The following is a 27,624-nucleotide window of genomic DNA, read 5'->3' as shown; positions in this document are numbered from 1 at the left end:
GGGGCCGAACACTCAGATCTGCCACTTCTGGAACCCTCTGTAGAAGTGGGAGGTACAGGGACAGTAGTGTATTTGAGGTTGGCAGTTCTAAGGACAAGGACTGGGCTGAAGATGGGGGTGAAAGAAAGGATGGACACCAACCCTGAGTAACACCCTCTCGGAGGAGTCGGGCAGCGATAGGGGCCTGGCCCTGGCCCAGGGACAGGGCGTGGAAGCGCTGGGCCATGCCTGTGTGCTCTGCCAGCTGGAGCAGGGCACTGGTGGGGTCCACACCAGGGGACAGGATGAACACGAGTGGGGATCGTGGGGTTGAATCCTCCATCACCTGCCAGAAGCACAGGTACAGCATTAGGCAGAAGGCCACGTGACCGAAGTGGGAGAGAGAGATGCAGGAGACTGAAACAGAGCTAGGAAGGCAGGAAAGACCCAGGGGCCGTGGAGACAAGGAAGCTGAGCCACCGACCAACTTCATATTCAGCACAGGCGGCTCGATGAAGCGGGAACCAAGGTTGGTGACGATGAAGGAGGTCACGCAGAAGGCCACGCGGTCCTGGCGCAGGGAGCGGACGATCAGCATCCGTTGCATTTCGTTGCAGGCATTTTCCCACTCACCTGGGGACGAGGTGAGTCATTGCAGGGAGAGGGAGTGAGTCTGGAAGAGCGGGGAATCCAGACAACAGGGCACCTGCCGGGAATGTGCTCTGGGCCAGGAGGCCGGCACCAGCTGGGAGAGGGGATGGGGGACAACGGGAAGGGCAGGCATGCGGCTGAGTGGAGGGAAGCAGAAAGTGAGAGTGGGGTACAGATGCCTGGTACCTGGCAGCATTGCCTTCTCCGGGGCAGCATGGGTATACCACAGGTGCCAGTCACGAGGGTACTGCTCAAAGGAGTTCATGAGTCCGTGGAAGTTGGTCAGTTTGTCCAGCTCTGTGATGTTGTCCCAGTAGGCGTCTGCAAGCCAGCTCGTACATGGGTTGTCCATTTGGCCCTCCCGATCCAGGACCTGGTGGGAGTGGGAGAAAAAGAAAGGGATGGACTTGGGAATACTTCAAAAGAAGAGTGATCTTTTTCTCCTTTCCGTCTCTCTCTCTGTTTCTCTCTCTCTCGGTGGGAAAGCCAAAATGGAGGTTTTTTTGTTTTGTTTTGTTTTTCTTTTTTTCTTTTTTTTTGAGATGGAGTCTCATTCTTGTCACCTAGGCCAGAGTGCAATGGTGCAATCTCGGCTCACTGCAACCTCTAACCCCCAGGTTCAAGCTATTCTCCTGCCTCAGGCTCCGGAATAGCTGAGATTACAGGTGCACACCACCACACCCAGCTAATTATTGTATTTTTAGTACAGATGGGGTTTCACCGTATTGACCAGGCTGGTCTTGAACTCCTGATCTCAGGTGACCCACCCTCCTCGGCCTCCCAAAGTGCTGGGGTTACAGGTGTGAGCCACCGCGCCCGGCCCAAAATGGGTTTTGTATGAGAGTGAAGAGATGAATACAGGGATCCTGGGGAATAAACGTGGGGGTCTAGGACTCAGACCCTGCCCTTAGCCCTCACGGTTCAAATTTAGGAAGCTGGCGCCCTCTGCTGGTTGCCTGGTAATAATGTCTCCAACCTAATGACTTCTTGGTAGCCTGGCCTTCAAAGAAGCACAAACTGTTTACACATTCATTTGCTCACTCGCTTATTCATTCTTCTTAACAAACATTTATTGTTCACCAACTATGCATTTTAATCATTGGGATGCATTACTGAGCAAAATGGAAAATATCTCTACCCTTGGGGATTTTGTTTTCTAACATGGGATTGTGAACCCATGGGCAGACTATGAACCAAAAACGTAACAAATAAGTAAATTATCTAGTATAGCAAAGATGGCAGTGCTATGGAAAAATAGGATACTCTGAGGAGGGTAAGGGAGACTGGTTGTGTTGAGGGGAGTTTGAAGTATAAATAAGAAGATCTAGGTCGCACTGAGGTGAGGTTTGAAGGAGATGAGAGACGGCCAGGTGCACACGCCGGGGAGTAGGCTTCCAGCAGAAGGCACAGCCACGCGAAGGCCCCGAGGTGAGACGTGCCAGGGGGGTTGGGGAGGGCATTGAGGCCTGCGTGGCTGGAGTGGAGTGGGGGCTGTGTGGTGGGAGGTGGCACCTGCCATTGGGAGCCCGTCACAATGGCATCCACTTTAAAAGGACCTCTCAGGCCGGGCAAAGTGGTTCACACTTATAATCCCAGCACTTTGGGAGGCTGAGGTGGGAGGATCACTTGAGCCCAGGAGTTCGAGATCAGCCTAGGTAACATGGTGGGACGCCGCCTCTACAAAAACTACAAAAATTAGCCAGGCGTTGGTGGCACAGGCCTGTGGTCCCAGCTATTCCAGAGGCTGAGGTGGGAGGATGGCTTGAGCCCGGGAGGTCGAGGCTGCAGTGAGCCAAGATCACTGCCCCTGCAGTCCAGCCTGAGTGACAGAGCGTGACCTCTCTGGTTGCTGTGTGGAGAGTTTGGCGTGAGAGGCGGGAAGTGAAGGTGGGAAAAGTAAAGAAAATGTTGTCGAGGAGGGCGGGAGAGTGCAGTATGGTTGTCCAGAAGCCTTAAGGGCCTCCTTGGGGCTCATGATCATGGACTTAAAGCGTGTTCAGTCACTGTGGATGTGTTCTTCCCCAGCCATGTTCAGTGCACGGGCCACATAGGGACAGCGGGGTAGAGGAGCTGGAGCTAGCCAGAGTGATAGACGCAACAGAGAGAGGAGGAAAACGGGGGTTGAGGAACCTGTGAGGGAGAGATTGTGAGGGCGACCATGGAACTCACGCTAGGGAAGGAGTGTCTTGAAAGGCAGTAAAAAAGTGGCAAAATCAGGCCAATCTGTGGGTCACAGGTGAGACATGCCACAAAGCCCAGCCTGTGCTGAGTGCAAAGGGGCGCATAGCAAGTCACCTCCGCAGCCCCAGGGAGCTCACCATGCACCTGATGCTGGCCTGGATTTTCTCAGCTCACTCACTGATGCCGTGGGCCTGACCCTCTGGGTCTGGAGTCCTTGACACACTTGACCTTGACCATCCCCAACCTTGACCATCCCATCCTGGGATGTGCTCTCTGCCCAACTCACCACACCCCCACGTAGAAAGAAGTTGTATTCATCCATGTTGAGCTTGCCAGCAGTCTCCAATATTTTGGCACACATATGAAAACTGAATAGTAGTTTGTGGCGTTCAAAAAGGGTACGGCAGGTGTACCTGGGAGAAAGGCAGGGAGGAGGGAGGGACAGGATGGAATGGGGGCTGATGCTCCACACGAATGCTATGATCCTACTATCACACAGCCTCACACAGAGGACCTCACCAGCCTCTAATCCTCACCTCCTGGAAACAGCCAAGGACTCAGGGGCCTAGAGATAATAATTTCCCAGAGTTCACTTATTATTATTACTTTTTGAGACTGAGTTTCGCTCTTGTCGCCCAGGCTGGAGTGCAATGGCACGATCTTGGCTCACTGCAACCTCGGCCTCCCAGGTGCAAGCAATTCTCCTGCCTCAGCCTCCCGAGTAGCTGGGATTACAGGCGTCCATCACCACGCCTGGCTAATTTTTGTATTTTTAGTAGAGACAGGGTTTCACCAGGTTGGCCAGGCTGGTCTTGAACTCCTGACCTCAGGTGAGCCGCCCACCTCAGCCTCCCAAAGTGCTGGGATTACAGGAGCGAGCCAACGTGCCCAGCCATTCACTTATAATTAGTCATTCAGTTCCATTAAAAAAACAAACATTCATTTTTCCCCTACTATCTTGCCAGGCACTCTGCTAGGTCCTGAAGACACAAAGATGAATAAGCCGCAGTCTCGGAGAGGACAGAGAGGCTATTGGTTATGATGTCCCTGCCTGCTGGACTCAGGGAAAGTTTCCGAGAGGAGCTGCTCCAAGGTGCAGCAGAGTTTTCTGGTGGCATGGGAGAGGCAGAGAGGTCACAGCATCAGCAAAAGCATGAGATGGGCACAGCATGCAGGGCAGTCAGGGATGCTCAGGCACCCAGTGCAAGGTGGGAAAGGTGAGGCTGAGGCAGGAGAAGGCCAGGTCATGAGGGCTTTCGTGGGCCACCTGGATCAAGCAACCAACCACTGGCAGTCAGACCTGGGACGCAGCATGGTTGGATTTGCTCAGGTGGGCAATGCAGGAGGGTAGGTTGAGAGGGACAGTGGGTAGAGGCAGGAGGACCTCTAGAAGACCATTGTGCAACTCAGAAAAAAGGATCACCAGGGCCAGAGCTAAAGTACAGCCAAGCAGTGGGAAGATGGGGAGGGAACAGTTTGCAGAAATATTCATAAACAAAACCCGGTGAGTGCTTTGTTTTTTTTGTTTGTTTGTTTTTGTTTTTTTTTGTTTTTTGAGATGGAGTCTCGCTCTGTCGCCCAGGCTGGAGTGCAGTGGCTGGATCTCAGCTCACTGCAAGCTCCGCCTCCCGGGTTCACGCCATTCTCCTGCCTCAGCCTCCCGAGTAGCTGGGACTACAGGCGCCCGCCACCTCGCCTGGCTAGTTTTTTTGTATTTTTTAGTAGAGACGGGGTTTCACCGGGTTAGCCAGGATGGTCTCGATCTCCTGACCTCGTGATCCGCCCGTCTCGGCCTCCCAAAGTGCTGGGATTACAGGCTTGAGCCACCGCGCCCAGCCCCCGGTGAGTGCTTTGAAAGGGAAGAGTCAAGGATAGCTCCCAGTTTTTGCCAGGCATGGTGGCTCACGCCTGTAATCCCAACACTGTGGGAGACCATGGCAGGAGGATCCCATGAGCTCAGGAGTTGGAGACAAGCCAGGGCAACATAGGGAGACCCTGTCTGTACAAATAAAAATTATAAAAAATAAAGGATAACTCCCCATTTCTGGCTACGGTGACTGGGTCGTGGGCGTTGGTGCCATCCAAGGATGAGGAACCTGAAGAGGGAAGAGAATGAGTTGGATCTGAAGCGAGTTGAGCTTGAAGGGTCTGTGGGATGTCAGGGTAGAGAAGTCCAGTTCCTTGCTACTCAAATGTGATCCACAGACCAGGAGCAGTGGCAGCCCCTGGGAGCTTGTTAGAGTTGCAGAACCCCAGGCCCCACCCCAGACCTGCCAAATCCTAACCAGTATTTTCACAAGATTGCCAGTGTGCTACCTGCCCGTTAACGTTTGGACAGTGCTGGTATCGCCAACAGTTGTGTAGACAAGTCCAGTGCTCAAGGGAGGGCTACAGACAGAAGATGGGGAATCGTCAGCCCACAGGTGATGGTTAAGCCATGAGAGCGAGGAGCTACCGGGAGGACATGTGCCGAGGGACAGCAGCGGGCTGAGAGCCGCAGCGCGGGAAAGCATGAAGGCACAGTGGCCCGAAGAACCACGACCACTCGGCCTCCGGGCTGGGGCATATTGGGGGCACCCTCAGACCTGTAGACAGCGTAGGTGTGGTAGTCGTTCAGATAGTCAATGCGGTCCTCCAGCTTATTGCTGCGGTGGCTCTTGTCGATGCTGAGGATGAAGAGGCTGATGTAGGCATCCAGTGAGAACTGGTACATGGGGTCGATGCAGCCCATATCATTGAGCACGAAGAACAGGATTGATGCCCGCTGGGCACACGGGCGGTAAGCCTGCCAGCGGGGGAGTGGAATCAGGGCCACCGAGGGACATGGCAGGGAGCAGGGGCTCAGGGAAGGAGGGGTCTCGAGCCGTCATGATGGAGTTGCATCTTGGATGGCTGGCGGGAGGCAGGGCTGGAGGGCCAGGAGCTTACCTCCCGGGCCAAGTCAATGTTGATCTCTGTGGTCTCACTGGTCTCCAGCTGCTCAGTCACCTCTGTGGCCGTGATCTTGGAGGTCTGCAGCGTGTTCACCAGCTGCACGTCATCCAGCAGGGAGCCGGTGGCCTCATTCAGCAGCCTAGGGGGAGGCCCAGAGGCACATGGAGCAAGGGGTTAGGGGGACCAGGCTCCCTGGGATGCTGTCGTGCCTGGGGTAGACTGGGTAGAGGCTGTCTGGGAGTAGACCTGTGGGGCGGTGGGAGGGGGAGGCAGGGCCTCACCGCAGGATCTCATCCTCCAGCTCCTTGAGCTTCCTCTTGCCAGCCGCGATGTTGATGACCAGTGAGTCCTTCTGCTCCTCCAGCTCAGGCCGCTCCTTCCTCACCACGATGCCCAGCAGCTGGGCCTCCAGGCCCTGGGGCATCAGCACTCACAGTGAGGGGCTCTCACCCCTTTGACCTTCACCTTCCTCATCCCTTTCCACCTCGAAAGACCCATCATCCTCAGCTGCCCAAACAACCTTATCCCTTTTCTCAATCCTTCCCAATTCTTCCTGCTTCACCCTAGCTCAGTCTGGACCTCAGTCTGCACCCACCTGTTCTTTAACAGCAAAGTTAACGATGGTGGTCTTGGCTGAGGTCTCTGGGCTGTAGTGGGGGTTGGAGAGCTTGGTGGTGATGTAGAAACGGAAACTGGTATTGTATTCCACCTCCTTATCGCCAATGCGCATCAACAGCCGACCACCTGCATCCACAGAAGGGTCAGGGGCAAGGACTCCATGTGACAGGTACCGGCTAACCCGTCCCCCACCGGCATCCAGGGGCAGTGACTCGGCCTGTCCTAAGGCCCCAGCCCAGGGCTGTCTGAACAGAGGGACAGGTAAGAACAGGACACAGTCAGAGAGCCAGTCCTTCCCTCCCTGGCATCCCACTCGGCTGGTCTTGGGGACTTGTCCTGACCGATTCGGGCTACAGATTTGTTGACCACGGGGTTGAGTGTGGGGTCCAGATATTCCTGCACATTCTGAAGTAGCACAGGGTATCCAAACTGAATGGCGTTTTCTAGGATTCGCAGGTAATCGCTCATCTGCAGGTCAATGATCTTCAGGCCCTAGAGAGCAAGGGGGAAGGTGAAGGAACACTGCGGGAGAGGTGGGGCCTCAGGAAGAGGGGGACTAATCCGGCCCCCCAGCCTCACACCTGGCCTCCTTCCATGTTCTTAATCCATTTCAGGGCCTGGGCCTGAGGGTCGATCATCAGTGCCCACCTGGAGGGGGAGTACAGGTCAGAAGCGAGGCCCTCTCTCCCACGCCACCCCCACGCCCAGCAGCACCTTACCTGTTGCCTCGGGTGACGATGATGCCGTTCTCCGTGGAGAAGGCATCTGAGGGCAACCCTTGGATGTTCCAGTCCCGGACTCTGGTAGGATTGGACAGGAAGTTATCAATGGCGAAGGAAGGGGAGCAAGGAACCTGAAGCTCCCAGATCTGAGGAGAGAAAGGCCCCAAGCTTTAACTTGAAGAGCTGAGCCCAGCAGCCCCTGCGTCTTCACGCTATCTCTTAATATTTCCAGAGGTCCTGCCCCCAGCCCTGGTTTCAGAGCTCGCTTATCATACCTGAGCCCCATCTCACCTTCCGGATCCAGATTTGGTTGACAATCTCATCCCGGTAGTTGGTCAGGAAAGGTCCCATGTAGGACAGGAAGGCAGCTGCCAGGAGACAGTCCCCGACCAGGTAGCCCAGGTCCTCCTCCAGGCCCTGGCGGACAGGAGGGAGGGTAAGCCTGCCTGGGCCCCGGCACTCTGGGAGACTCTTGGAATGCTTTTGAAGGCACCCTCCTCTGGACACTGTCTAGTTCAAAGAGGTTCTTTCCTTCCCCTAAACCTTTGCGTCCTGACAACTCTAGCCTGGTTCTAATTACTTTCGAGTTCTCTATCTCTAATGGCAATGTTTACATTCTGGTGATAAGGCCCAACCCTTTTGCGAAGCCAGGAGCTCACTGAGAGCAGAAACAGGATGTGCCATGTCTGTTTTCTATCTGGTCGGTGGGCTACATCAAGAGTCCTTGTGTGTGCTTCACAGCCCTATCCAAACACTGAAGCAGATCCTTAATGGTGCTAAAAGCCCTTCCTTCCATTGCTCTCACCAAAGGTGTGCAGGGGGACGGGAAGAGCTCCCACACCTCAGTTCTTAGAGTTCCCTATACCCAGGTGTCCCGGTTTTCCCTGACTGCCCCTTAAGCTAAAAGGGATGGGTCTCTTGGAAGTGGTGAGCAGAGGGAAAGGACACCAGGTGGTATAGTCGATCTCACCTGGACTGTCTCCTCCCATCTGGCCTTCTCGCCTGCCAACCCCGACACCAGCATCCCGGCTCGCTCCAGCTTCAGCTCCATCTCTTCAGACTTCTTGCGAAGCTCCTCCTTCTGTGCCAGCTTCTCGTCGTACTGTTTCTTCAACATCTCCAGTTTCTCAGCTACCTGGGAGAGATTGGAGTTTAGCGCATCAAACACAGGGCTTGCAGCCAGATTGTTCTCGTTCACATCATGACTCTGCCATTTTGTAGCTTTGTTAATCTCTTTGAGCCTCAAAGAGATTTGTTTCCTCATGTTGTAAAAGAATACCTACTCTATAGGGTTGTCGTGAAGAGTAAATTGAGACAAAATACATGTGATGAGGTGAATTTTCTTCCCCTTCCTTCCACCACCCTTTCCTAGAAACCAGAAACTACGTGGTAGTTTCTGGGTAGCTGGGTAGGGGGCAGAGACCTCTTAAAGCAAAATAAAACCACACATGAGGCAGGTGGCTCACGCCTGTAATCCCAGCACTTTGGGAGGCCGAGGCGGGCGGATCACCTGAAGTTGGGAGTTCGAGACTAGCCTGATCAACATGGAGAAACCCCGTCTCTACTAAAAATGCAAAATTAGCTGGGTGTGGTGGCTCATGCCTGTAGTCCCAGCTACTCGGGAGACTGAGGCACGAGAATCGCTTGAACCCGGGAGGCAGAGGTTGGGGTGAGCCGAGATCATGCCATTGCACTCCAGCCTGGGCAACAAGAGTGAAACTCTGTCTCAAAACCAACCAACAAACAACCACACAAGATAGATTGGCAAGTGAAGTCCAGACAGCACATAAATGACTGCCACTCCATGCCAGAGGCCATACCTAAGGTGGAACCTTGAAAAGGGAAGAAAAAGCGAGAAATGAACCCAAAAGCTGTTAGAGGGAGACTCCATTCGAGACAAAGGGCTGGCTGGGTGTGGTGGCTCATGCCTGTAATCCCAATACTTTGGCAAGCCAAGGCAGAAGGATCACTTGGGGCCAGGAGCTTGAGACCAGCCTAGGCGACATGGTGAGACCTCACCTCCATTCAAAAATAGAAAATAAGAACAAAAATAAAAAGACAAAGGACCAAGTCCAAGGTCCCACACTAGAGATGGAGGCCTGGGCAGAGCTTCGTATAGTACCCCTCTCAAGTCATTGCCACCTGTGGACTCTGTTGAGGTTAGAATGAATATATATTCACTGAAATCTGAAAGATAGAACTGATAGAGCCTTGTCCCAAGATCTGTATATGTGTATGATCCTGTATGTATATCTGACCGGCCAACAGCAGTTGTGCCTGGATACAGACTGTATCACTGTCCTCTTCATCATGAGGAATATGGGGTTGGGGGTTACACATAGCATTTACATGATACATGTTCCCTTTCCTGCTGCCACCTCACTGGGAAAGGCAGCCCACAATCGTGGAAATAGTTCCATTACTAGAAAGTAGTAGCTCTGCTTTAACTGAGTGATTCTGGTAAGTTTCAACCTTTCGGAGCCTCGCCAGGGTTGCTGTGGGTAAGGGTGATGTGGGCTGTGGCATGGTGTGAGGCACACAGCAAGCAAGCCTTACCTGGCCCAAGCACTTGGAAATGGGAGAGATTACTCTCCAAAAAATATTCTTTAAAACAACGTGGAGGGCCAGGTGCTATGGCTCACGCCTGTAATCCCAGCACTTTGGGAGGCCAAGGCAGGCAGATCACGAGGTCAGGAGTTCGAGACCACCCTGACCACTATGGTGAAATCCCATCTCTACTAAAAGTACAAAAATTAGCCAGGCATGGTGGCGGGTGCCCGTAGTCCCGGCTACTCGGGAGGCTGAGGCAGAAGAATTGCTTGAACCCGGGAGGCGGAGGTTGCGGTGAGCCGAGATCCCGCCACTACACTCCAGCCTGGTGACGGAGCAAGACTCCATCTCAAGAAAAAAAAAAAATGTGGAGATTCAAAGTGTCACCTTCTCTAGGGAGTGTCTGAATCTGCTGTGATTCTGGGGGCTGCCCGAAAAAATAAAAACAAGTAAAAATAAAGTGTCACCTTCCAAGGACACTACTAGGTTCAGCCTTGGTAGTGACCTGATAGACACCATTAACACCTAAAGAAGGAAGGTATCACTCAGGAGGCACGTGCTCATCTGGCCATTCAGAAGAACACTTGCTGGGAGCCAGCAGGGGTTGCGCCGCAACCCCACACGTGGGTGTGGGGTCTAACCCTGAGGGAGCCGATGCTTCAGGGGTCTTCGCTCCAACACCTGCCAGTCACCAGGATCATGTGATCCAGCTGGGCCCGCCCTCATCACCAACATTCTGACTGTAATTTCACTTGTGGAGATTTGTCAATAGGGAGGCATCCAGGCTGCTCGATAGTTCTTTTCATTTTGTTTTGTTCGTTTCTCTTTTTTTTTTTTTTTTTGAGACGGAGTCTCGCTCTGTCGCCCAGGCTGGAGTGCAGTGGCCAGATCTCAGCTCACTGCAAGCTCCGCCTCCCGGGTTCACGCCATTCTCCTGCCTCAGCCTCCCGGGTAGCTGGGACTACAGGCGCCCGCCACCTCGCCCGGCTAGTTTTTTGTATTTTTTAGTAGAGACGGGGTTTCACCGTGTTAGCCAGGGTGGTCTCCATCTCCTGACCTCGTGATCCGCCCGTCTCAGCCTCCCACAGTGCTGGGATTACAGGCTTGAGCCACCGCGCCCGGCGACAGTTTTTTTTTTATTATTATTATACTTTTTTTTTTTTTTTTTTTTTTTGAGACAGAGTCTCGCTCTGCCGCCCAGGCTGGAGTGCAGTGGCGTGATCTTGGCTCACTGCAAGCTCCGCCTCCCGGGTTCACGCCATTCTCCTGCCTCAGCCTCCCGAGTAGCTGGGACTACAGGTGCCCGCCACCTCGCCCGGCTAGTTTTTTTGTATTTTTTAGTAGAGACGGGGTTTCACTGTGTCAGCCAGGATGGTCTCGATCTCCTGACCTCGTGATCCGCCCGTCTCGGCCTCCCAAAGTGCTGAGATTACAGGCTTGAGCCACCGCGCCCGGCCATTATTATTATACTTTAAGTTCTAGGGTACATGTGCACAACGTGCAGGTTTGTTACATATGTATACTTGTGCCATGTTGGTGTGCTGCACCCATCAACTCGTCAACAGTTATATTTTTTATAGACAGTTTTTTTTTTATAGACAGTTCTATATTTCATTATTTATTTTATGTGCAGTGGTGGTGTTGTCATTGTTTATTTCTTATACAAGAAATACATGTGGCCGGGTCTGGTGGCTCATGGCTGTAATCCCAGCACTTTGGGAGGCCGAGGTGGGCAGATCACGAGGTCAGGAGTTCGAGACCAGCCTGGCCAATCTCTCTTTTTTTTTTTCCTCAAAAAAAAAAAAAGAAAGAAAGAAAAGAAAAGAAATACATGCACGAGATTAAAACCTAAATGACATAAAAGAGGTTACAGGAAAAGTAGCATCTAGACCATCTTTCCCACAGCCAGACTTCTTCCTCTGAGGCAAACTACTTTGTTTGTTTGTTTATTTTGAGACGGAGTCTCGTTCTTGTCACCTAGACCAGAGTGCAATGGCACAATCTTGGCTCACTGCAACCTCTGCCTCCTGGGTTCAAGCGATTCTCCTGCCTCAGCCTCCTGAGTAGCTGGGATTACAGGTGCGTACCACCACACCTGGCCAATTTTTGTGTTTCTAGTAGAGGTGGAGTTCACCATGTTGGCCAGGCTGGTCTCAAACTCCTGACCTCAGGTGATCCTCTGGCCTCGGCCTCCCAAAGTACTGGGATTACAGGTGTGAGCCACCGTGCCCAACCATGGCAAACTACTTTTTAACCACTTTTCTTTTTATTTATGCTGGTTGTTACTTCCATATCTCTGAAAAATATGCCTATGCCTCTATTTTTAAAGTATGCTAATCTCTTTGGAGCTTTAAATTTTTAAAAATTATTATGAAAACTTTTAAACCTAGAAACACCCATCAGCTAGATTTCACAGTTAGCATTTTGCTATATATATTTCATCTACTTGTTTTTTGCCAAAGTATCTTAAAGTAAATTTAAAACTCATGAAATCTCAAGCCTAAATACTTCATAACACATCTCTAAAAGTAATAATAATAAGGACATTTTTCTGCATAACTACAACACTATTATACCTAATAAAATCTTTGTCATATCTCAGAAAATAATTTTTACTACCTGTGATTTTTTTTTTGAATAGTGAATATATTTACATAAATCAAAATCCAAAAGGAACAAAAGTGCATATGGTGAAGGGGAAGGCTTCCTGCCATTACTGAGCCTGGTCCCAGACCCTGCCCTAGTTTCCCATGTAGCTTTCTAGAATAGTCCATGCACAGAATTGTTTATATATAAAGAAAACAAGCACGGTGAAGGCAGGGACTTGTTCACCACTGAATCCTTAGACCTAAAATAATGCCCAGCACTCACATATTTTTTTGAATAAATATATATCTTTTTTTTTTTAGACAGAGTCTCACACTCTCGCCCAGGTTGGAGTGCAGTGGCGCCATCTTGGCTCACTGCAACCTCCACCTCCCAGGTTCAAGCTATTCTCCTGCCTCAGCCTTCCAAGTAGCTGGGATTACAGGCGTGCACCACCACGCCCAGCTAATTTTTGTATTTTTAGTAGAGACACGGTTTTAACATGTTGGCCAGGCTGGTCTCAAACTCCTGACCTCCAGTGATCCACCTGCATCAACCTCCCAAAGTGCTGGAATTACAGGCATGAGCCACTGTGCCCGCCCTGAATAAATGAATTTTTAATCAGTGGTTCTATGCTATAACACTGTACTTTACTATTTTTTTTTTTTTTTGCTTGTTTCCAAATCAGTTCTTGTGAGCTGCCTCATTGTTTTTAGCAGCTGCAAAATACTCTTGTGTGAGATTGAACTATGATTTATGTAACAAGTCTCCTACGGATACACATTTGTGTTTTTCCAACATTCTGCTATTAACAATGCTGTAATAAATATCCGTGTACAAGGCCGAGCATGGTGGCTCACGCCTGTAATCCCAGCACTTTGGGAGACAGAGGCAGGAGGACTGCTTGAGGCCAGGAGTTTGAGACCCCTGGCAGCACAGCAAGACCCTGTCTCTACATGCGCCCCCCCAAAAAAAAAAAACTACAAAAGAAAAAAAAAGTAATTCATGTACCGGCATAAGTACATCTTCACACTGTTATTTCTTATTCCTTTAAATTTTGTTTACTTTGTGAATTTTTGAATAGCTATCAAAAATTCAAAAGGTCCAAGGGCGTGAGGGTATGAAAAGTCTTCCTTCTAACCCTGTTCCCCACTCAGCCAGCTTCCTTCTTTAGAGGCAGCCAGTGTTACCTGTTTCTTGACTCTCCTTCCAGAGGTATTCTATACATATACAAGCATAGTCTATAGTGCTGCTGCCTGGTGTATCCATTTTAGGCTATTTCTTTCTTTCTTTTTTTTTTTTAGACAGAATCTCACTCTTGTCACCCCGGCTGGAGTGCAATGGCACAATCTCAGCTCACTGTAGCCTCCGCCTCCGGGGTTCAAGCGATTCTCCTGCCTCAGCCTCCCAAGTAGCTAGGATTACAGGTGCCCACCACCACGCCCAGCAATTTTTTTTTTTTTTTTTTTTTTAAGTAGAGACAGGGTTTCACCATGTTGGCCAGGCTGGTCTCAAACTCCTGACCTTGGGTGATCCGCCTGCCTCAGCCTCCCAAAGTGCTAGGATTCCAGGCGTGAGCCACCGCACCTGGCTTTATTTTTATCTTTATTTTTTGAGGCAGGATTTTGCTCTGTTGCCCAGGCTGGAGGACAGTGGCATAATCATAGCTCACTGCACTCTCAACCTTCTGGGCTCAAGTGATCCTCCCACCTCAGCCTTCCAAGTAGCTGGAACTACAGGTGTGCGCCACTGTGTCCGGCTAATTTTTTTCTATTTTGTGGAGACACAGTCTCTCTATGTTGCCCAGGCTGATCTCGAACTTCTAGGCTCAAGCAATCCCCCAGCCCCTGCCTCCCAAAGAGCTGGGATTACAGGCATAAACCACCAAGTCCGGCCTGAATTGTGCACTTTAAAATGGTTATAATGATATATTTTATATGTATTTTACAACGATCAACCCCCTAAGAAAAGAAGGTATACATATGTGGATTTATAACCCCCGATCCAGTAAATGCTTGATGGTTGGATTGTATCTCTTATATTAATCTATTGCTAAAGATTTCTCCTAGTTAAATTTAAGTGCACAAGTTATAGTTCCAGATAACTGACATTTTGGTGGAGCTAAAACCAAGATTTTCTCTATGTATCCTAATTGCCTCAAATGCTATTGAGTTTCTTCTATGGTCTCTGGCAACAGTAATAACCAGAATTTTGGCAACATAATTTTATCTGCAAGCTGTGCATGCCTTATTAAGACCCTTGAATTCTATTTGAATCTCAAATAATGCTCATGAGAGACTTCATTCTGAACTAATACAGCCTCTGAGGTCCTGAGGAACAACATCCTTTTCCAGGGAGAGACAGCCTAGCTTAAGAAAACTGATCTACCCAGAGAACCCCCACCCCGCTACAGTCCAAATGTTCACGTCTCACTCAAATTCATTTTCGAACTTAATCCCCAGTGCAGTGGTGTTGGAAGGTGGGGCATCTGGGAGGTGATTAGGTCATGGGGGTGGGGCCCTCAGGAATGGGATTAGTGCCCTAGTAAAAGAAGCCCAAGAGAGCTTGTTTGTCCCTTCTGTTACGTGAAGACACACCTAAGCATCATCTCTGAGGAACTGGCCCTACCAGACACTGAATGTACTTGCACCTTGATTTTAGACTTTCCAGCCTTCAGAACTGTAAGATATCAATGTCTGTTATTTATAAATTACCCAGTATTTTGCTATAGGAGCCCAAATGAACTGAGATAACCCCTGAGCTGAGACTGAGCAGAACAGGAAGTTGGGGAGGATGATTTGGGGACTTTAACTTCAGACGGTTGAATTCTAGATTTTTAACTCACAAAAGCAAGATTAGTTGATTTCGAATTTCAATTTCTTTGGACTTTAGTTTACCAAGGGATTTATTTAATCTTTGAAATTTAATTTCTCCCTGGGGGTTATATTCAAATTTGTGGAATTTCTGTGTATGGTTATTATTGGAGTGTTTTAATGCTGTCATTTAATTGAACTGCATGGCCTCTGATATGTTATGTTGGACAATGTGACTAGGCATAATTTGGAATGCAAAATAGGAAAAAAATGTGAATATTCTACCTTGGGGATACAGTTGCCCTGAAGTAGATTAAGACATAATTTGGAATGCAAAATAGGAAAAAAATGGGAATATTCAGACTTGGGGATACAGTTGCCTTGAAATATATTAAGATTCTGTTCTGACCCATTTCAAAGCCTTCTGGGGCCCTATCTACGCCACTGGTTTGTAACCCTTGTTGTATATCAGAACTAGCTGACAAGTGAGTAATGGCTAAAGCTATTTACTCAAAATTTTTTTCTGATCTGCAACGTAATTGGGCTCTGAGCCTCTTTTCAGACCTGAGCCTCAGTACTATGCATAAGCATTCCCACCTCTGGTAGGCTCTGACAGGAAAGCTTTTAAAATGCTGATCCTTAGGCTCTGCCAGGGATTCTTACTTAATTGAGCTGGGGCAGGGCCCAGGTATCAGCACAGTGCCTAGTTGTGAAGTTCTATTAAAAGGTACATTTGGGGGTGGGCATGGTGGCTCACACCTGTAATCTCAGCACTTTGGGAGGCTGAGGTGGGCAGATCAGATGAGGTCAGAAGTTCAAGACCAGCCTGGCCAATGTGCTGAAACCCTATCTCTACTAAAAATACAAAAATTAGCCGGGTGTGGTGGCAGACGCCTGTAATCCCAGCTACTCGGGAGGCTGAGGAAGGAGAATCGCTTGAATCCAGGAGTCAGAAGTTACAGCAAGCCAGGATCGCTCCACTGCACTCCAGCCTGGGTGATAGAGCGAGACAAGGTCTCAAAAACAAAACAAAACAAAAAGGGTATATTTGGGCCAGGTGGGGTGGCTTACCCTTGTAATCCTAGCAACTTGGGAGGCCAAGGCAGGAGGATTACTTGAGCCCAGGAGTTCAAGACCAGACTGGGCAACATGGTGAAACTCTGTCTCTACAAAAAATACAAAAAATTAACCAGGAATGGTGGAGTGTGCCTGTAGGCCCAGCTACTCGGGAGGCTTGGGTAGGAGGATCACCAGAGCCCAGGAAGTTGAGGCTGCAGTGAGTCATGATTGTGCCACTGCACTCTAGTCTGGGCAACCGAGTGAGATCCTGTCTCGGAAAACAAAAAAAGAGCCTGTAATCCCAGCACTTTGGGAGGCCGAGACGGGCGGATCACGAGGTCAGGAGATCGAGACCATCCTGGCTAACACGGTGAAACCCCGTCTCTACTAAAAAATACAAAAAACTAGCTGGGCGAGGTGGCGGGCGCCTGTAGTCGCAGCTACTCGGGAGGCTGAGGCAGGAGAATGGCGTAAACCCGGGAGGCGGAGCTTGCAGTGAGCTGAGATCTGGCCACTGCACTCCAGCCTGGGCGACAGAGCGAGACTCTGTCTCAAAAAAAAAAAAAAGAAGAGAGAAAGAAAGAAAGAAAAGAAAGAAGAAAAGGAAGGAAGGAAGGAAGGGAAGGAAAAGAAGGAAGGAAAGGAAGGTACATTTGGGGGCATGGTGGCTCACACCTGTAATCCCAGCAACTTGTGAGACTGAGATGGGAGTTCAAGACCAAGACCAGCCTGGGCAACATAGCAAGACCCCATCTCTAAAAATAAATACATAAATGCTTCTTCTTCTTCTTTTTCTTTTTTTTTTAAGGTGCATTTGGCTTGTAAATTTCACAAGCTTTGTCCATAAAAAAGGAGAAACGTTTGTTCCCTATCTGCTTTCTCTTATCATTTGGGGGTTCTCAAGTGTGGGTGTGGACCCTCCACCAGAAGACCTATCACTGGGTATGCTATAAATGCTTGTTTAATGAATGACACTGTTGGCAGTGCACCCCAGATGTCTCATATTTCATGTATGTAAGGAACCACCCCTAATTATTTAGCCTAGGATATGATTCATCTAGGTGAAAAACCTTTCCAAATGGATTGCCAGACCTGTGATTCTTCACTCTTGGGAAAAGAGAGTAAAAGAGTAAAGTTTTGTGAGAGGTTGGAAGGTGGCAGTGGTAGCAGGAATGGAACCGTGGAGGAGCAGGTGCAGAGAGAAGCCCTGTTCACCCAACCTGGGTGAGTTCCCCGCACCGAAGAGACCTCACGGGCAGCTTCACTTTTGATAGTAAAGATGCCCACAGCAGGAAAAACCGGGGATGAGCCATGGGCAGAGTGGCATGAAGTCAGGAAACCCGGGATCTAGCCTAGCTCTGTCGGTGACGAGCCAGTGAGCCCTTGATGTCACTAGCCTCAGGCTCCTCATCTGATCTGTGGAGGTCGAACCTGGATGTTTTTCAAAGTTGGTTTTAGGTAAAACAGTTTGAAATTATATGGCCAGCTTCAATTATATAAATATTTTAAATTTCTATATAAAGATAGCACCAACAAAGTTACAGGGCAAGCGAAGATCAAAAGACTGGAAACAGTGGGTGTCTCAAAAGGGTAACAGTAATAAATGATGGTGTCCCTGTAGCTACCTATTGGAATATCATGCAGTGGTAAAAAGAAAGCAGAGACTCTTTATATACTGATAAGGAACAATCTTTGACTCACAAGTAAATAAGATAGTAAGGTTCCGGCCAGGCGTGGCGGCTCACGCCTGTAATCCCAGCACTTTGAGAGGCTGAGGCCGGCAGATCACCTGAGGTCAGGAGTTTGAGACCCGCCTGGCCAACATGGCAAAACCCCGTCTCTACTAAAAATACAAAAATCAGCCGGACGTGGTGTCGGGCACCTGTAATCCCAGCTACTCGGGAGGCTGAGGCAGGAGAATCGCCTGAACCCAGGAGGCGGAGGTTGCAGTGAGCTGAGATTGCGCCACTGCTCTCCAGCCTGGGTGACGGTAATATCGGCTGCTTTCAGAGAGGAAAGCTGGTGGCTAGAGAACAGAAGGTGGGCGGGGTGAGACTTCTTATTGGATACTTCTTTGTACCTTTCACACTTCAAACCATGTAACTGTATTACCTTGGGGATAGTGTAGTATTATTAAATTAATCATTTAAAAAATCAAATGATAAACTGGAAGAATTTTGAATTCTTTGGATAATGGCACTTGCCCATTCTGCCTGGTTCAGGAGTTACTCATGCATGTATCTTTATTTATTTATTTATTTATTTATTTATTTATTTTATTTTGAGACTGTCTCACTCTGTCGCCAGGCTGGAGTGCAGTGGTGTGATCTTGGCTCACTGCAACCTCCACCTCCTGGGTTCAAGCGATTCTCGTGCCTCAGCCTCCCAAGTAGCTGGGATTACAGGCACCCGCCACCATGACCAGCTAATTTTTGCATTTTTAGTAGAGATGGGGTTTTACCATGTTGGCCAGGCTGGTCTTGAACTCGTGACCTCAGGTGATCCACCCACCTCGGCCTCCCAAAGTGCTGGGATTGCAGGCGTGAGCCGCCGCGACCAGCCTCATGCATGCATCTTGCAGGAGATCACCTGGGTTGCCCACACTTCTCACGGTAACTAACCCACTTGGCCTCTGGGAGAGCCTGTCCCCACACAACATATGCACAGACACTCTCACATTGTTCTTGGTCCACAGAAGCGACACAGACACTCTTGACCCATCCCCCTGGCAAAGACCAATTTGCCACACAGATTTCATCAGTTAATATCTCAGGCCTCAACTCCGAAGGGTGTGACAGAGATCGCCAGCTCCCAAGCCAATCTTTGGAAGGGCTCCTGGGTCACAGTGCCTCTGAGCCTTTATAACCCTCTGCAATCGACTTAGCTTTCTGAGCCAGAGGCAGCCCAGTCTAAACAGGGCACAGAGTGGGAAGGAGACAGGACTGGAATGGCATAGGACATGGGGAAGTGGGGTAGAATTAGATGGGAAAAAACAAATGCTTAATGAAGCAATCAATCCAGAATTCAGGGAGAGGGACCTCCGTGGAAAAGACAGGTGATCGGCTCACCTCCCGCAGCTTCTCCTGGGCCTCAGCAAGCGCTGCTTGCTTCTCCCGAAGCTGAGCCAAGGCAGCGTTCATCCGGATCCGCTTGGGCTCCACCACCCGATACAGCCGCCCGTACAGCTTCGGGGAGACAGTCAGGCTGTGGGGGTCGCCCACCAACCCACCAACTCCCTCACCTCCAGGCATCCCCTCCTTCCACCTGGGTCTGTGCATCCACCCTTCTCCCAGGCCTGCCCTCCTTACCGCCCTGCCCCAGCCCGGACACCCTTACCTCCATGGCCCGCACCCACATGCAGAGGGACTTGGCAGCCAGGGAGACACGGCCGATGATATCAGGCTGGAAGTCAGGCTGGGCACAGTAGGCCCCGATCTTCTTCAGAACCTTATCTGAGATATTGTCTTTATCAAAGTTGATCAGTGACTTGATGAAGTTCTGTTCCCCTGTGGGATGAAGATTAGGGGCCTTAGCCAGAGGCCTAATGCCATCCTCCTTGTCCAACAGTTTCACCTCCACTATGCATGCTTAGCCACATTTTTCCTGGGCTCAGTTCCTAAGGCCAAACTATCTGACCTGGCCCCTAGTTCCTCCCTCTGACTTGACTCTGTCTCTAGGCACCTCTCAACCCCCAAGGTCCTCCACAATATTCCCAGCTCCTCTCTCACCACTTACCTTGAACACTTAGCCAAGCCACCCTACACTTCACATTTTTTTCTCTCTGCTTTGCACTTTCTTCTAGGGCAGCAATCACCAAACCGAGACTGACAGGCTGTATTCTACTACAGGAACCCACAGCAGAGTAAACCACAAGAATGGAACACAGAGTCCTGGTTCCCATTTTCTGAATCTTGTTCCCCTCTGGGGGCCTGAGGGCATTCCTGCCCTTGGATGCAGCAATACATTCTTCTATCCTTTTTTTTTTTTTTTTTTTTGAGATGGAGTCTCGCTCTGTCGCCTAAGCTGGAGTGCAGGGGCGCGATTTTGGCTCACTGCAAGCTCCACCTCCCTGGTTGACGCCATTCTCCTGCCTCAGCCTCCCGAGTAGCTGGGACTACAGGGGCCCGCCACCACGCCCGGCTAATTTTTTTGTATTTTTTAGTAGAGACAGGGTTTCACAGCGTTAGCCAGGATGGGCTCCATCTCCTGACCTCGTGATCCGCCCGCCTCAGACTCCCAAAGTGCTGGGATTACAGGCCTGAGCCACTGCGCCTGGCCCATTCTTCTATCTTTAGGACAATTTTGTTTAATATACAGATGCTCCTGATAAGCCCATCATACATTGAAAATACAGTAAATCAAAAATGAATTTAATGTATCTAACCTACTGAACGTCATAATTTATCCAAGCCTAACTTAGACGTGCTTGGAGAGCTTACATTAAGCCTACAGTTGGGCAAAATCATCTAACACAAAGTCCATTTTATAACAAAGTGTTGAGTATCTCATGTAATGTATTGAATACTGTACTGAAAGTGAAAAACAGAATGATTGTATGGGTACCATTGTAAAGATGAAAAATCTTAAGTCAAACCATTGTAAGCTGAATGTCAGTATTAAGATGAGCTGTTTTCTGTTACTTACAATCAAATAATCTTTTTCAAAATTTCATATTTAATAATTAAATTCTAAAAGTGATCAGAAATGTAGTTTTTTCTTTTTTTTTTTTTTAAGTTGAAAAGAAACAGGTAACTTTGTAAAAAGTCAGAAAATACCAGTAACAACTAAATCATCTTTTTTTTTTTTTTTTTTTTTGGAGACAGGGTCTGGCTCTGTCGCCCGGGCTAGAGTACAATGGCGCAATCATGGCTCACTGCAGCTTCTGCCTTGCGCGTTTAAACGATCCTCCTGCCTCAGCCTCCCAAGCAGCTGGGACTACAGGCATGCACCATCATGCCTGGCTAATTTTTGTATTTTCTTGTAGAGATGGGTTTTCATCATGTTGCCCAGGCTGGTTTCAAACTCCTGGGCTCAAGTGATCTGCCCACCTTGCCCTCCCAAAGCTTGGGATTACAGGCGTGAGCCACCACACCTGACCGGCAAGCAAAGAACCTTAACTGACATTCATACGGTCTCCCTTCTACTAGGTTCTGTGCTCTCCTTTCTACTAGGCCCTGTGCTCTTGAGGGTCAGAACAGTGCCTCATCCATCCCTATCTTTCTGAGTGTCTGCTGCACAGCCGACAATCAATAAACACTGGGCGAGCGGAAATCATTTATTTCATGGTCTCTAGCTTACCTAGCTGCCTCTTGGCCTCTGCCCACGTGGGCTCGTTGCCTCGAAGAATCATAACTGCCTGCATCACTATCTCCACTTGGGCTGGGGGCCGTCCATAAGACTTGATCTCTCCTATATCCTTCTTGTTCAGAGACTCCAGGGCCTGGAGGAAAAAGGGATAAAGTGAGGGAGCAACTCAGCAGGTAAGACAGGACCTTATGGAGACAGAACTTAGCTGAGGTGCCACCTCTTCTTCCCATTTCCCCAGAGTCTTTGAGGACAAAGAAGGCTGGCCCATTCCCTTCCCTGGGGCCTCGAGCTCCTGGCTCCCATCCTTGCACCCACTCCTGGTACCCGCATGGCCTCTTCCAGGGCAGGCAGGGCCTCTTCTAGATCTTTCTGGGCATTGTCAGCCAGTGCCTGACACTTGATTTCCTCAACTGCAATCTTTTCACTGTTGGCTGTTACGGCCTAGGGATGAAAAAAGGGCAAAGGTTTTTTGTCTTTGCCTTGGGCAAAGGTGGGAGTGATGGTGTTGGTGGAAAAGATGAAAGAGAAAGCTAAATAATTTTTTTTTCTTTTTTTTTTGAGATGGAGTCTCACTCTTTCGCTCAGGCTGGAGTGCAGTGGTGCAATCTCGGCTCACTGCAACCTCCTCCCCCAGGGTTTAAGCGATTCTCCTGCCTCAGCCTCCCGAGTAGCTGGGATTACAGGCGCCCTCCACCACGCCCAGCTAATCTTTGTATTTTTAGTACAGATGGGGTTTCACCATGTTGGCCAATTTGGTCTTGAACTCCTGACCTCAGGTGATCCACCTGCCTCAGCCTCCCAAAGTGCTGGGATTACAGGCGTGAGCCACTGCGCCCAGTTACTAAAGAAAATTTAAGAAGGGGAACATGGGTTCCCTGATGCAGTAGCCACCACTGGTGGGAGTGAGGCACGGGGGGGTGGGGGTGGGCCCTCGACCTTCTGCTGCTCGTCCGCCTCCCGCTTCTGCTGCACAATGATGACCAGGTACTCCTCACACTGCTTCTGGAACTCGGCCACCTTCTTCTTGGCATCTTCCAGCTCCAACGACATCACTTGTACCTTTTCCCTAGTTTCATCGATCTTGAACAAGCCTGTCCGCAGCTTATTGGCTTGGTCCTGCAGCTCCTGCCGTTTTTCTCCCAGCAACCTGCGGGGGAGAATAGGACAGGGTGTGGAGAGGCGGGGCTTCCGGAAAGCCACCTTCCCCGTGTGTCTCAAGTCCACCTTCCTTTCTGTTGCCACCAATACTACCACCACCATCCTGGTCGGGATTCTATCATTTCCTGCCTGGGTCATCACCAACAGCTTCCTGAGGGCTCTTCTTGATTTCAGGCTCTCACTCCTCCAGTTTATTCTACACACCACTACCGGAATCAGCTTATTAAATAGTCTCCATCACACCACCTCCCCTACATGAGAATCTTCCTCTGTTCCCCACTGTGGAACAGGCAGGTGGGCTGGCCCAGGGCAGGCAGCCGTCCCTCAGCTCCAGCCTGTTTTTTTTCCCTGTGGGAATGAATGTGGGCCCAGTATTGCAACAATTTCCCTCTCTCTCTCTTTCTTTTTTTGTAGAGATGGCGTCTTGTTATGTTGCCCAGGCTGGTCTCAAACTCCTGACCTCAAGTGATCTTCCTACCTCGGCCTCCCAACGTGCTGGGATTACAGGCATGAGCCACTGCTTCTTTTCTTTTCTTTTCTTTGAGATGGAGTCTGACTCTGTTGCCCAGGCTGGAGTGCAGTGATGTGATCTCAGCTCACTGCAGCCTCCACCTCCCGGGTTCAAATGATTCTCCCACCTCAGCCTCCCGAGTAGCTGGGATTACAGGCACCCGCCATCATGCCTGGCTAATTTTTGTATTTTTGTAGAGACAGGGTTTCACCATGTTGGCCAGGCTGTTCTTGAACTCCTGACCTCAAGTGATGTGCCCACCATGGCCTCCCAAAGTGCTGGGATTATAGGCGTGAGCCCCCACGCCCAGCCTTATTTGTATCTTTTAAAATATCCTTTGCAATAAGTCAGCAATAGTAGGTGAAGTGTTTCCTGAGTTCTGTGAGCCACTGTAGCAAATTAACTGAACCTGATGAGGGGGTGGTAGGAACCCTCGAATTATAACCGGCCAGGCAGAAACACAGGTACAACACTGGGCTTTCGGTTAGCATCTGAAGCGGAGGGTGTCTTGTGGGACTGCGCCCTCCACCTGTGTGATCTGACTCTAACTCCAGGTAGATCGTTTCAGAATTGAATTATGTTACAGGACACCCAGCCAGTGTCCCCTGGAAAATCCCCACCACATCTGGTGTCCGAAGTGAAGTACAGCCAGCTTTCCGTATCCACATCCGTGGATTCAACCAACAGAGGATCAAAAATATTTGAAAAAAGTCCAGGCACGGTGGCTCACACCTGTAATCCCAGCACTTTGGGAGGCCGAGGCTGCTGGATCACCTGAGGTCAGGAGTTCAGGAACAGCCAGGCCAACATGGTGAAACCCTGTCTCTGCTAAACAAACAAACAAAAAAATTAGCTGGGCATGGTGGCGCGTGCCTGTAATCCCAGTTACTAGGGAGGCTGAGGCAGGAGAATCACCTGAACCTGGGAGGCAGAGGTTGCAGTGAGCCAAGACTGTGCCACTGCACTCCAGCCTGGGCAACAGAGCAAGACTCCTTCTAAAAAAAAAAAAAAATCTTGAAAAAAGTTGCATCTGCACTGAATATGTACAGACTTTTCCTCTTTTCATTATTCCCTAAACAATACATATAACAACTATTTACATAGCATCTACATTGTATTAGGTATTGTAAGTAATCTAGAGAGGATTCAAAGTATATGGGAGGAACCTGCATAAGTTACATGCAAATACTCCATTCTATATCAGGGACTGGAGCATCTGTGGATTTTGCTATCCGTGGGAGGTCCTGGAACCAGTCCCCCACGGATGCTGAGGGCCTGTACTGTGTTGAGTGAAAGAGTAGGGAAAACACTTTGTTTTTTCTATCTCATACAGGTAGAAAGTCTAGAAGACATTAAAGGCAGACAGGAAAGGACTGGGTATATTATGGCAATGTTCCAGTTATATTATGGTGAGAAAAAGACACAGAAACTTCATGCCAGAAAATAAGGGCCAAGAGGGTGTGGAGAGGGGCTGAGGGGAACATAGCCAGAAGGTTCTGGAGACAGCCCCTCCCACGGGAAGCCCCAGCTCCCTCTTCCCAACTTCCTAGGCAGAACTGCGGCCTTTGCGTCTCTGCCCTTGCATATCAACTCATTTCACCCATTGCCCTCAGAAGACACAAGTCTCCCTGGCCCTGCACGTCCCCTGCCCTCCTTCATACTTTTTATATCCAGACACGAGTTCCAGGTAGTTGGTGGGTGTGACGTAGTTGTATCTCCGAAGTTCCAACAGCATCTTCTGGGAATACCGAGCTACTGACCAGTGCATAGTGACAAAGATCTGGGCCACCTTCCTGTGGATCTGAGGCCAGTGACACAGGATGAAAAGGCAGATGGAAATGGAAGTGGGAGAGAGGCCGGGGGTGCGATGAGAGGCGGGGAGGAGGGAGGCCGGGGGTGCGATGAGAGGCGGGGAGGAGGGGCTCACATTCTCCTGAGTTCCCAGGTCTACTCCTACGAGGTACTTCTCAGCCACCTCGAGCAGGGCCTCTTGGGGCCACTCTGAGAACCAGTTGATGGTTGTGCAGTTCACCAAGGCTGGGTACTGGCGGATCCAGTTCCTGGGAAGGGGTTTGGAGAGGCTGTAAATTCCGTGCACAGACACAGCCTCCAGGCACTGGCTTCCCCACACGCATCCACTCACTTTCTAGGAACCTAAAATGCCCCGTCCCCTTTCTCCTCTATCTCCTTGTCCAAATTCTGTTCCTTCAGAGCTAGTTCAGCAGAACATTTAGAAACAGGTTCTGGAGTCACAAAAACCTGGTTCTACACTTTCGAGGTGTGGATCTCCAGCAAGTATCTAAGCTCTTTGAATGCCAGTTTCCTCGTCTCTAAAATGGGAATAGTAATACATGCTGACTAGGGTGGTTGGGGGATTCAATGAGGTGTCACACGTGAAAAGTTCAGCATAGCGCCCGGCTGTGTTCACAAACATTATAAACAAAAGGGTAGGCTGGGCACTGGGGCTTGTGCCTGTAATCCCAGCACTTTGGGAGGCCAAGGCGGATGGATCCCTTGAGCCCAGGAGTTCAAAACCATCCTAGGCAAATGGCGAAACCGCATCTCTACAAAAAGTACAAAAATTAGCTGGCCATGGTGACATGCACTTTTAGTCCCAGCTACCAGAGAGGCTGAGGCAGGAGGATCACTTGAGCCTGGGAGATGGAGGTTGCAGTGAGCCGAGATGGCACCACTGTACTCCAGCCTGGGTGACAGAGCAAGACTAGCAAGACTTGGTCTCAAAAACATTTTTTTTTGTTAAGGTAATCCAAATTGCTTCCCTGCAGAAGTTCTCTGCCCTCTTCCTAGTTTCTGATGCCCTTCAAAATCTAGTCATATCAAGAAAATGTGGTATAGACATACAAGATAATATTATTCAGCCTTAAAAAAAAGAAGGAAATCCTGACACATGCTACAACACGGATGAACCTTGAGGACACTACGCTAAGTGAAATAAGCAAGTCACAGAAAGATCAATGCTAGCTGGGCGTGGTGCCTCACGCCTATAATCCCAGCACTTTGGGAGGTGGAGGCGGGTGGATCACTTGAGGTCAGGAGTTTGAGACTAGCCAAACCAACATGGTGAAACCCTGTCTCTACTAAAAATACGAAAATTAGCCAGACACGGTGGCAAGCAACTATAATCCTAGCTATTGGGAGGCTAAGGCACGAGGATCACTTGAACCTGGGAGGTGGAGGCTGCAGTGAGCCAAGATCACAGCATTGCACTCCAGCCTGGGCAACAGAGCGAGACTTCGTCTCAAACCAAAAAAGAAAGAAAGACAAATGCTGCATGGTTCCACCTATGTGAGGCATCTGAAGTCAGACTCATAGGGACAGCGGCTGGGGAGGGAATGGGGAGCAGTGGTTTCCTGGGTATGGAGTGCGGCCTCGGGAGCATGAGAAAGCTCTGGAGCTGTCACACAACAGTGTGAGTATACTTCACACGGCTGAACACTGCACTCAAACGGTTAAGATGATACATTTTGGTGTGTGTGTGTGTGTGCGTGTGTGTGTTTTGAACAGAGTTTCGCTCTGTCCTCCAGGCTGGAATGTAGTGGCGAGATCTTGGCTTACTGCAACCTCCGCTTCCCGGGTTCAAGCGATTCTCCTGCCTCAGCCTCCTGAGTAGCTGGGACCACAGGTGCCCCCACCACCATGCCCAGCTAATTGTATTTTTAGTAGAGACGGGGTTTCACCATGTTAGCTGGGATGGTCTCGATCTCCTGACCTCGTGATCTGCCTGCCTCGGCCTCCCAAAGTGTTGGGATTACAGGCGTGAGCCACTGTGCCCGACCTGTGAGTGTGTGTTTTTAACGACAATTAGATTTACAATGACAAAACAAAACCAAAAAGCCACTCACCAAAATAAACAAAAAATCTAGTTATACCAAGAGAGGACAGATGACTCCCATGTCCAGCAAAGAAGCTTCCTGAAATCGGGCACAGCCTACGGAAAGGAGATGGGCGAGGCGGGCAGAGGAGCCTGCTCTTATTCCTGACACTAATTTCCAGAAGGCACAGGAGGCCACAGCAGGGTGAGGGAGCACACAGAAGGGGCTGGGAGAATGTCACAGAAGTCACCTGAAGGGATCCCCCACGGGGCTGAGGCAAAGCACGATGTGCAGGTTGTTCCGCACGCGTTCGATAAGGTAGGTGAAGAGGCTGTCCGATGACTCAGGCACCTGCTCCGCCCGGGCCTGGTCTATGATGTGCGACTGGATCTGGACAGAAGCCACCCAGGGTCAGAGGGCTGGTGTCTCCATGGCAGAATCAGCGGGGGCAGCAGGTCAGGCGGGGCTAACAAAGTGTTTCCCAGGCTGGACTTGAACTCGTGGCCTCAAACCATCCTCCCACCTCAGCACCTCCCACCCCCGAGTAGCTGGGACTACAGGCTCCAGCCACTGTGCCTGGCTCTGAAGCATGGGTTTTAAAGCAGCTCTGCCCAGGATCCCTGGAGGGGACCTTCCACCTTACAGGGCTGAGGTGGGCAGTGGGGGTGCTCCAGGGGCACATTCTGGGAGCTGTGGTCCTTCTGGGGTCAGCTACGCCGGCG

General features: G+C 50.0%; 1 protein-coding gene across 1 annotated transcript in view; it reads right to left on the bottom strand.

Annotated features, from left to right (window-relative positions):
* Positions 1–27,624, bottom strand: part of DNAH2 (dynein axonemal heavy chain 2) — a 123,766-nt gene that overhangs the window by 10,249 nt on the left and 85,893 nt on the right. Inside the window, exons 58-78 of the mRNA XM_045375386.2 lie at positions 27,153–27,292; positions 24,997–25,129; positions 24,731–24,870; positions 22,337–22,547; positions 21,725–21,841; positions 21,392–21,533; positions 19,430–19,599; positions 19,162–19,278; positions 8,056–8,220; positions 7,377–7,502; positions 7,083–7,231; positions 6,945–7,011; positions 6,705–6,855; positions 6,341–6,489; positions 6,027–6,160; positions 5,740–5,884; positions 5,397–5,596; positions 3,098–3,224; positions 817–1,003; positions 464–612; positions 142–325 (exon numbers count right to left, since the gene is read on the bottom strand). Of these exons, the coding sequence (XP_045231321.2) occupies positions 142–325; positions 464–612; positions 817–1,003; positions 3,098–3,224; positions 5,397–5,596; positions 5,740–5,884; positions 6,027–6,160; positions 6,341–6,489; positions 6,705–6,855; positions 6,945–7,011; positions 7,083–7,231; positions 7,377–7,502; positions 8,056–8,220; positions 19,162–19,278; positions 19,430–19,599; positions 21,392–21,533; positions 21,725–21,841; positions 22,337–22,547; positions 24,731–24,870; positions 24,997–25,129; positions 27,153–27,292 (3,103 nt within the window). The remainder of the gene's footprint in view (positions 1–141; positions 326–463; positions 613–816; positions 1,004–3,097; positions 3,225–5,396; positions 5,597–5,739; positions 5,885–6,026; positions 6,161–6,340; positions 6,490–6,704; positions 6,856–6,944; positions 7,012–7,082; positions 7,232–7,376; positions 7,503–8,055; positions 8,221–19,161; positions 19,279–19,429; positions 19,600–21,391; positions 21,534–21,724; positions 21,842–22,336; positions 22,548–24,730; positions 24,871–24,996; positions 25,130–27,152; positions 27,293–27,624) is intronic.

The sequence above is a fragment of the Macaca fascicularis genome, chromosome 16 (genome assembly GCF_037993035.2).
Source record: "Macaca fascicularis isolate 582-1 chromosome 16, T2T-MFA8v1.1".
NCBI lineage: Eukaryota > Metazoa > Chordata > Mammalia > Primates > Cercopithecidae > Macaca > Macaca fascicularis.
The sequence above is the reverse complement of the archived record's forward strand: the minus strand, read 5'-3'. Positions and strand labels throughout refer to the sequence as shown.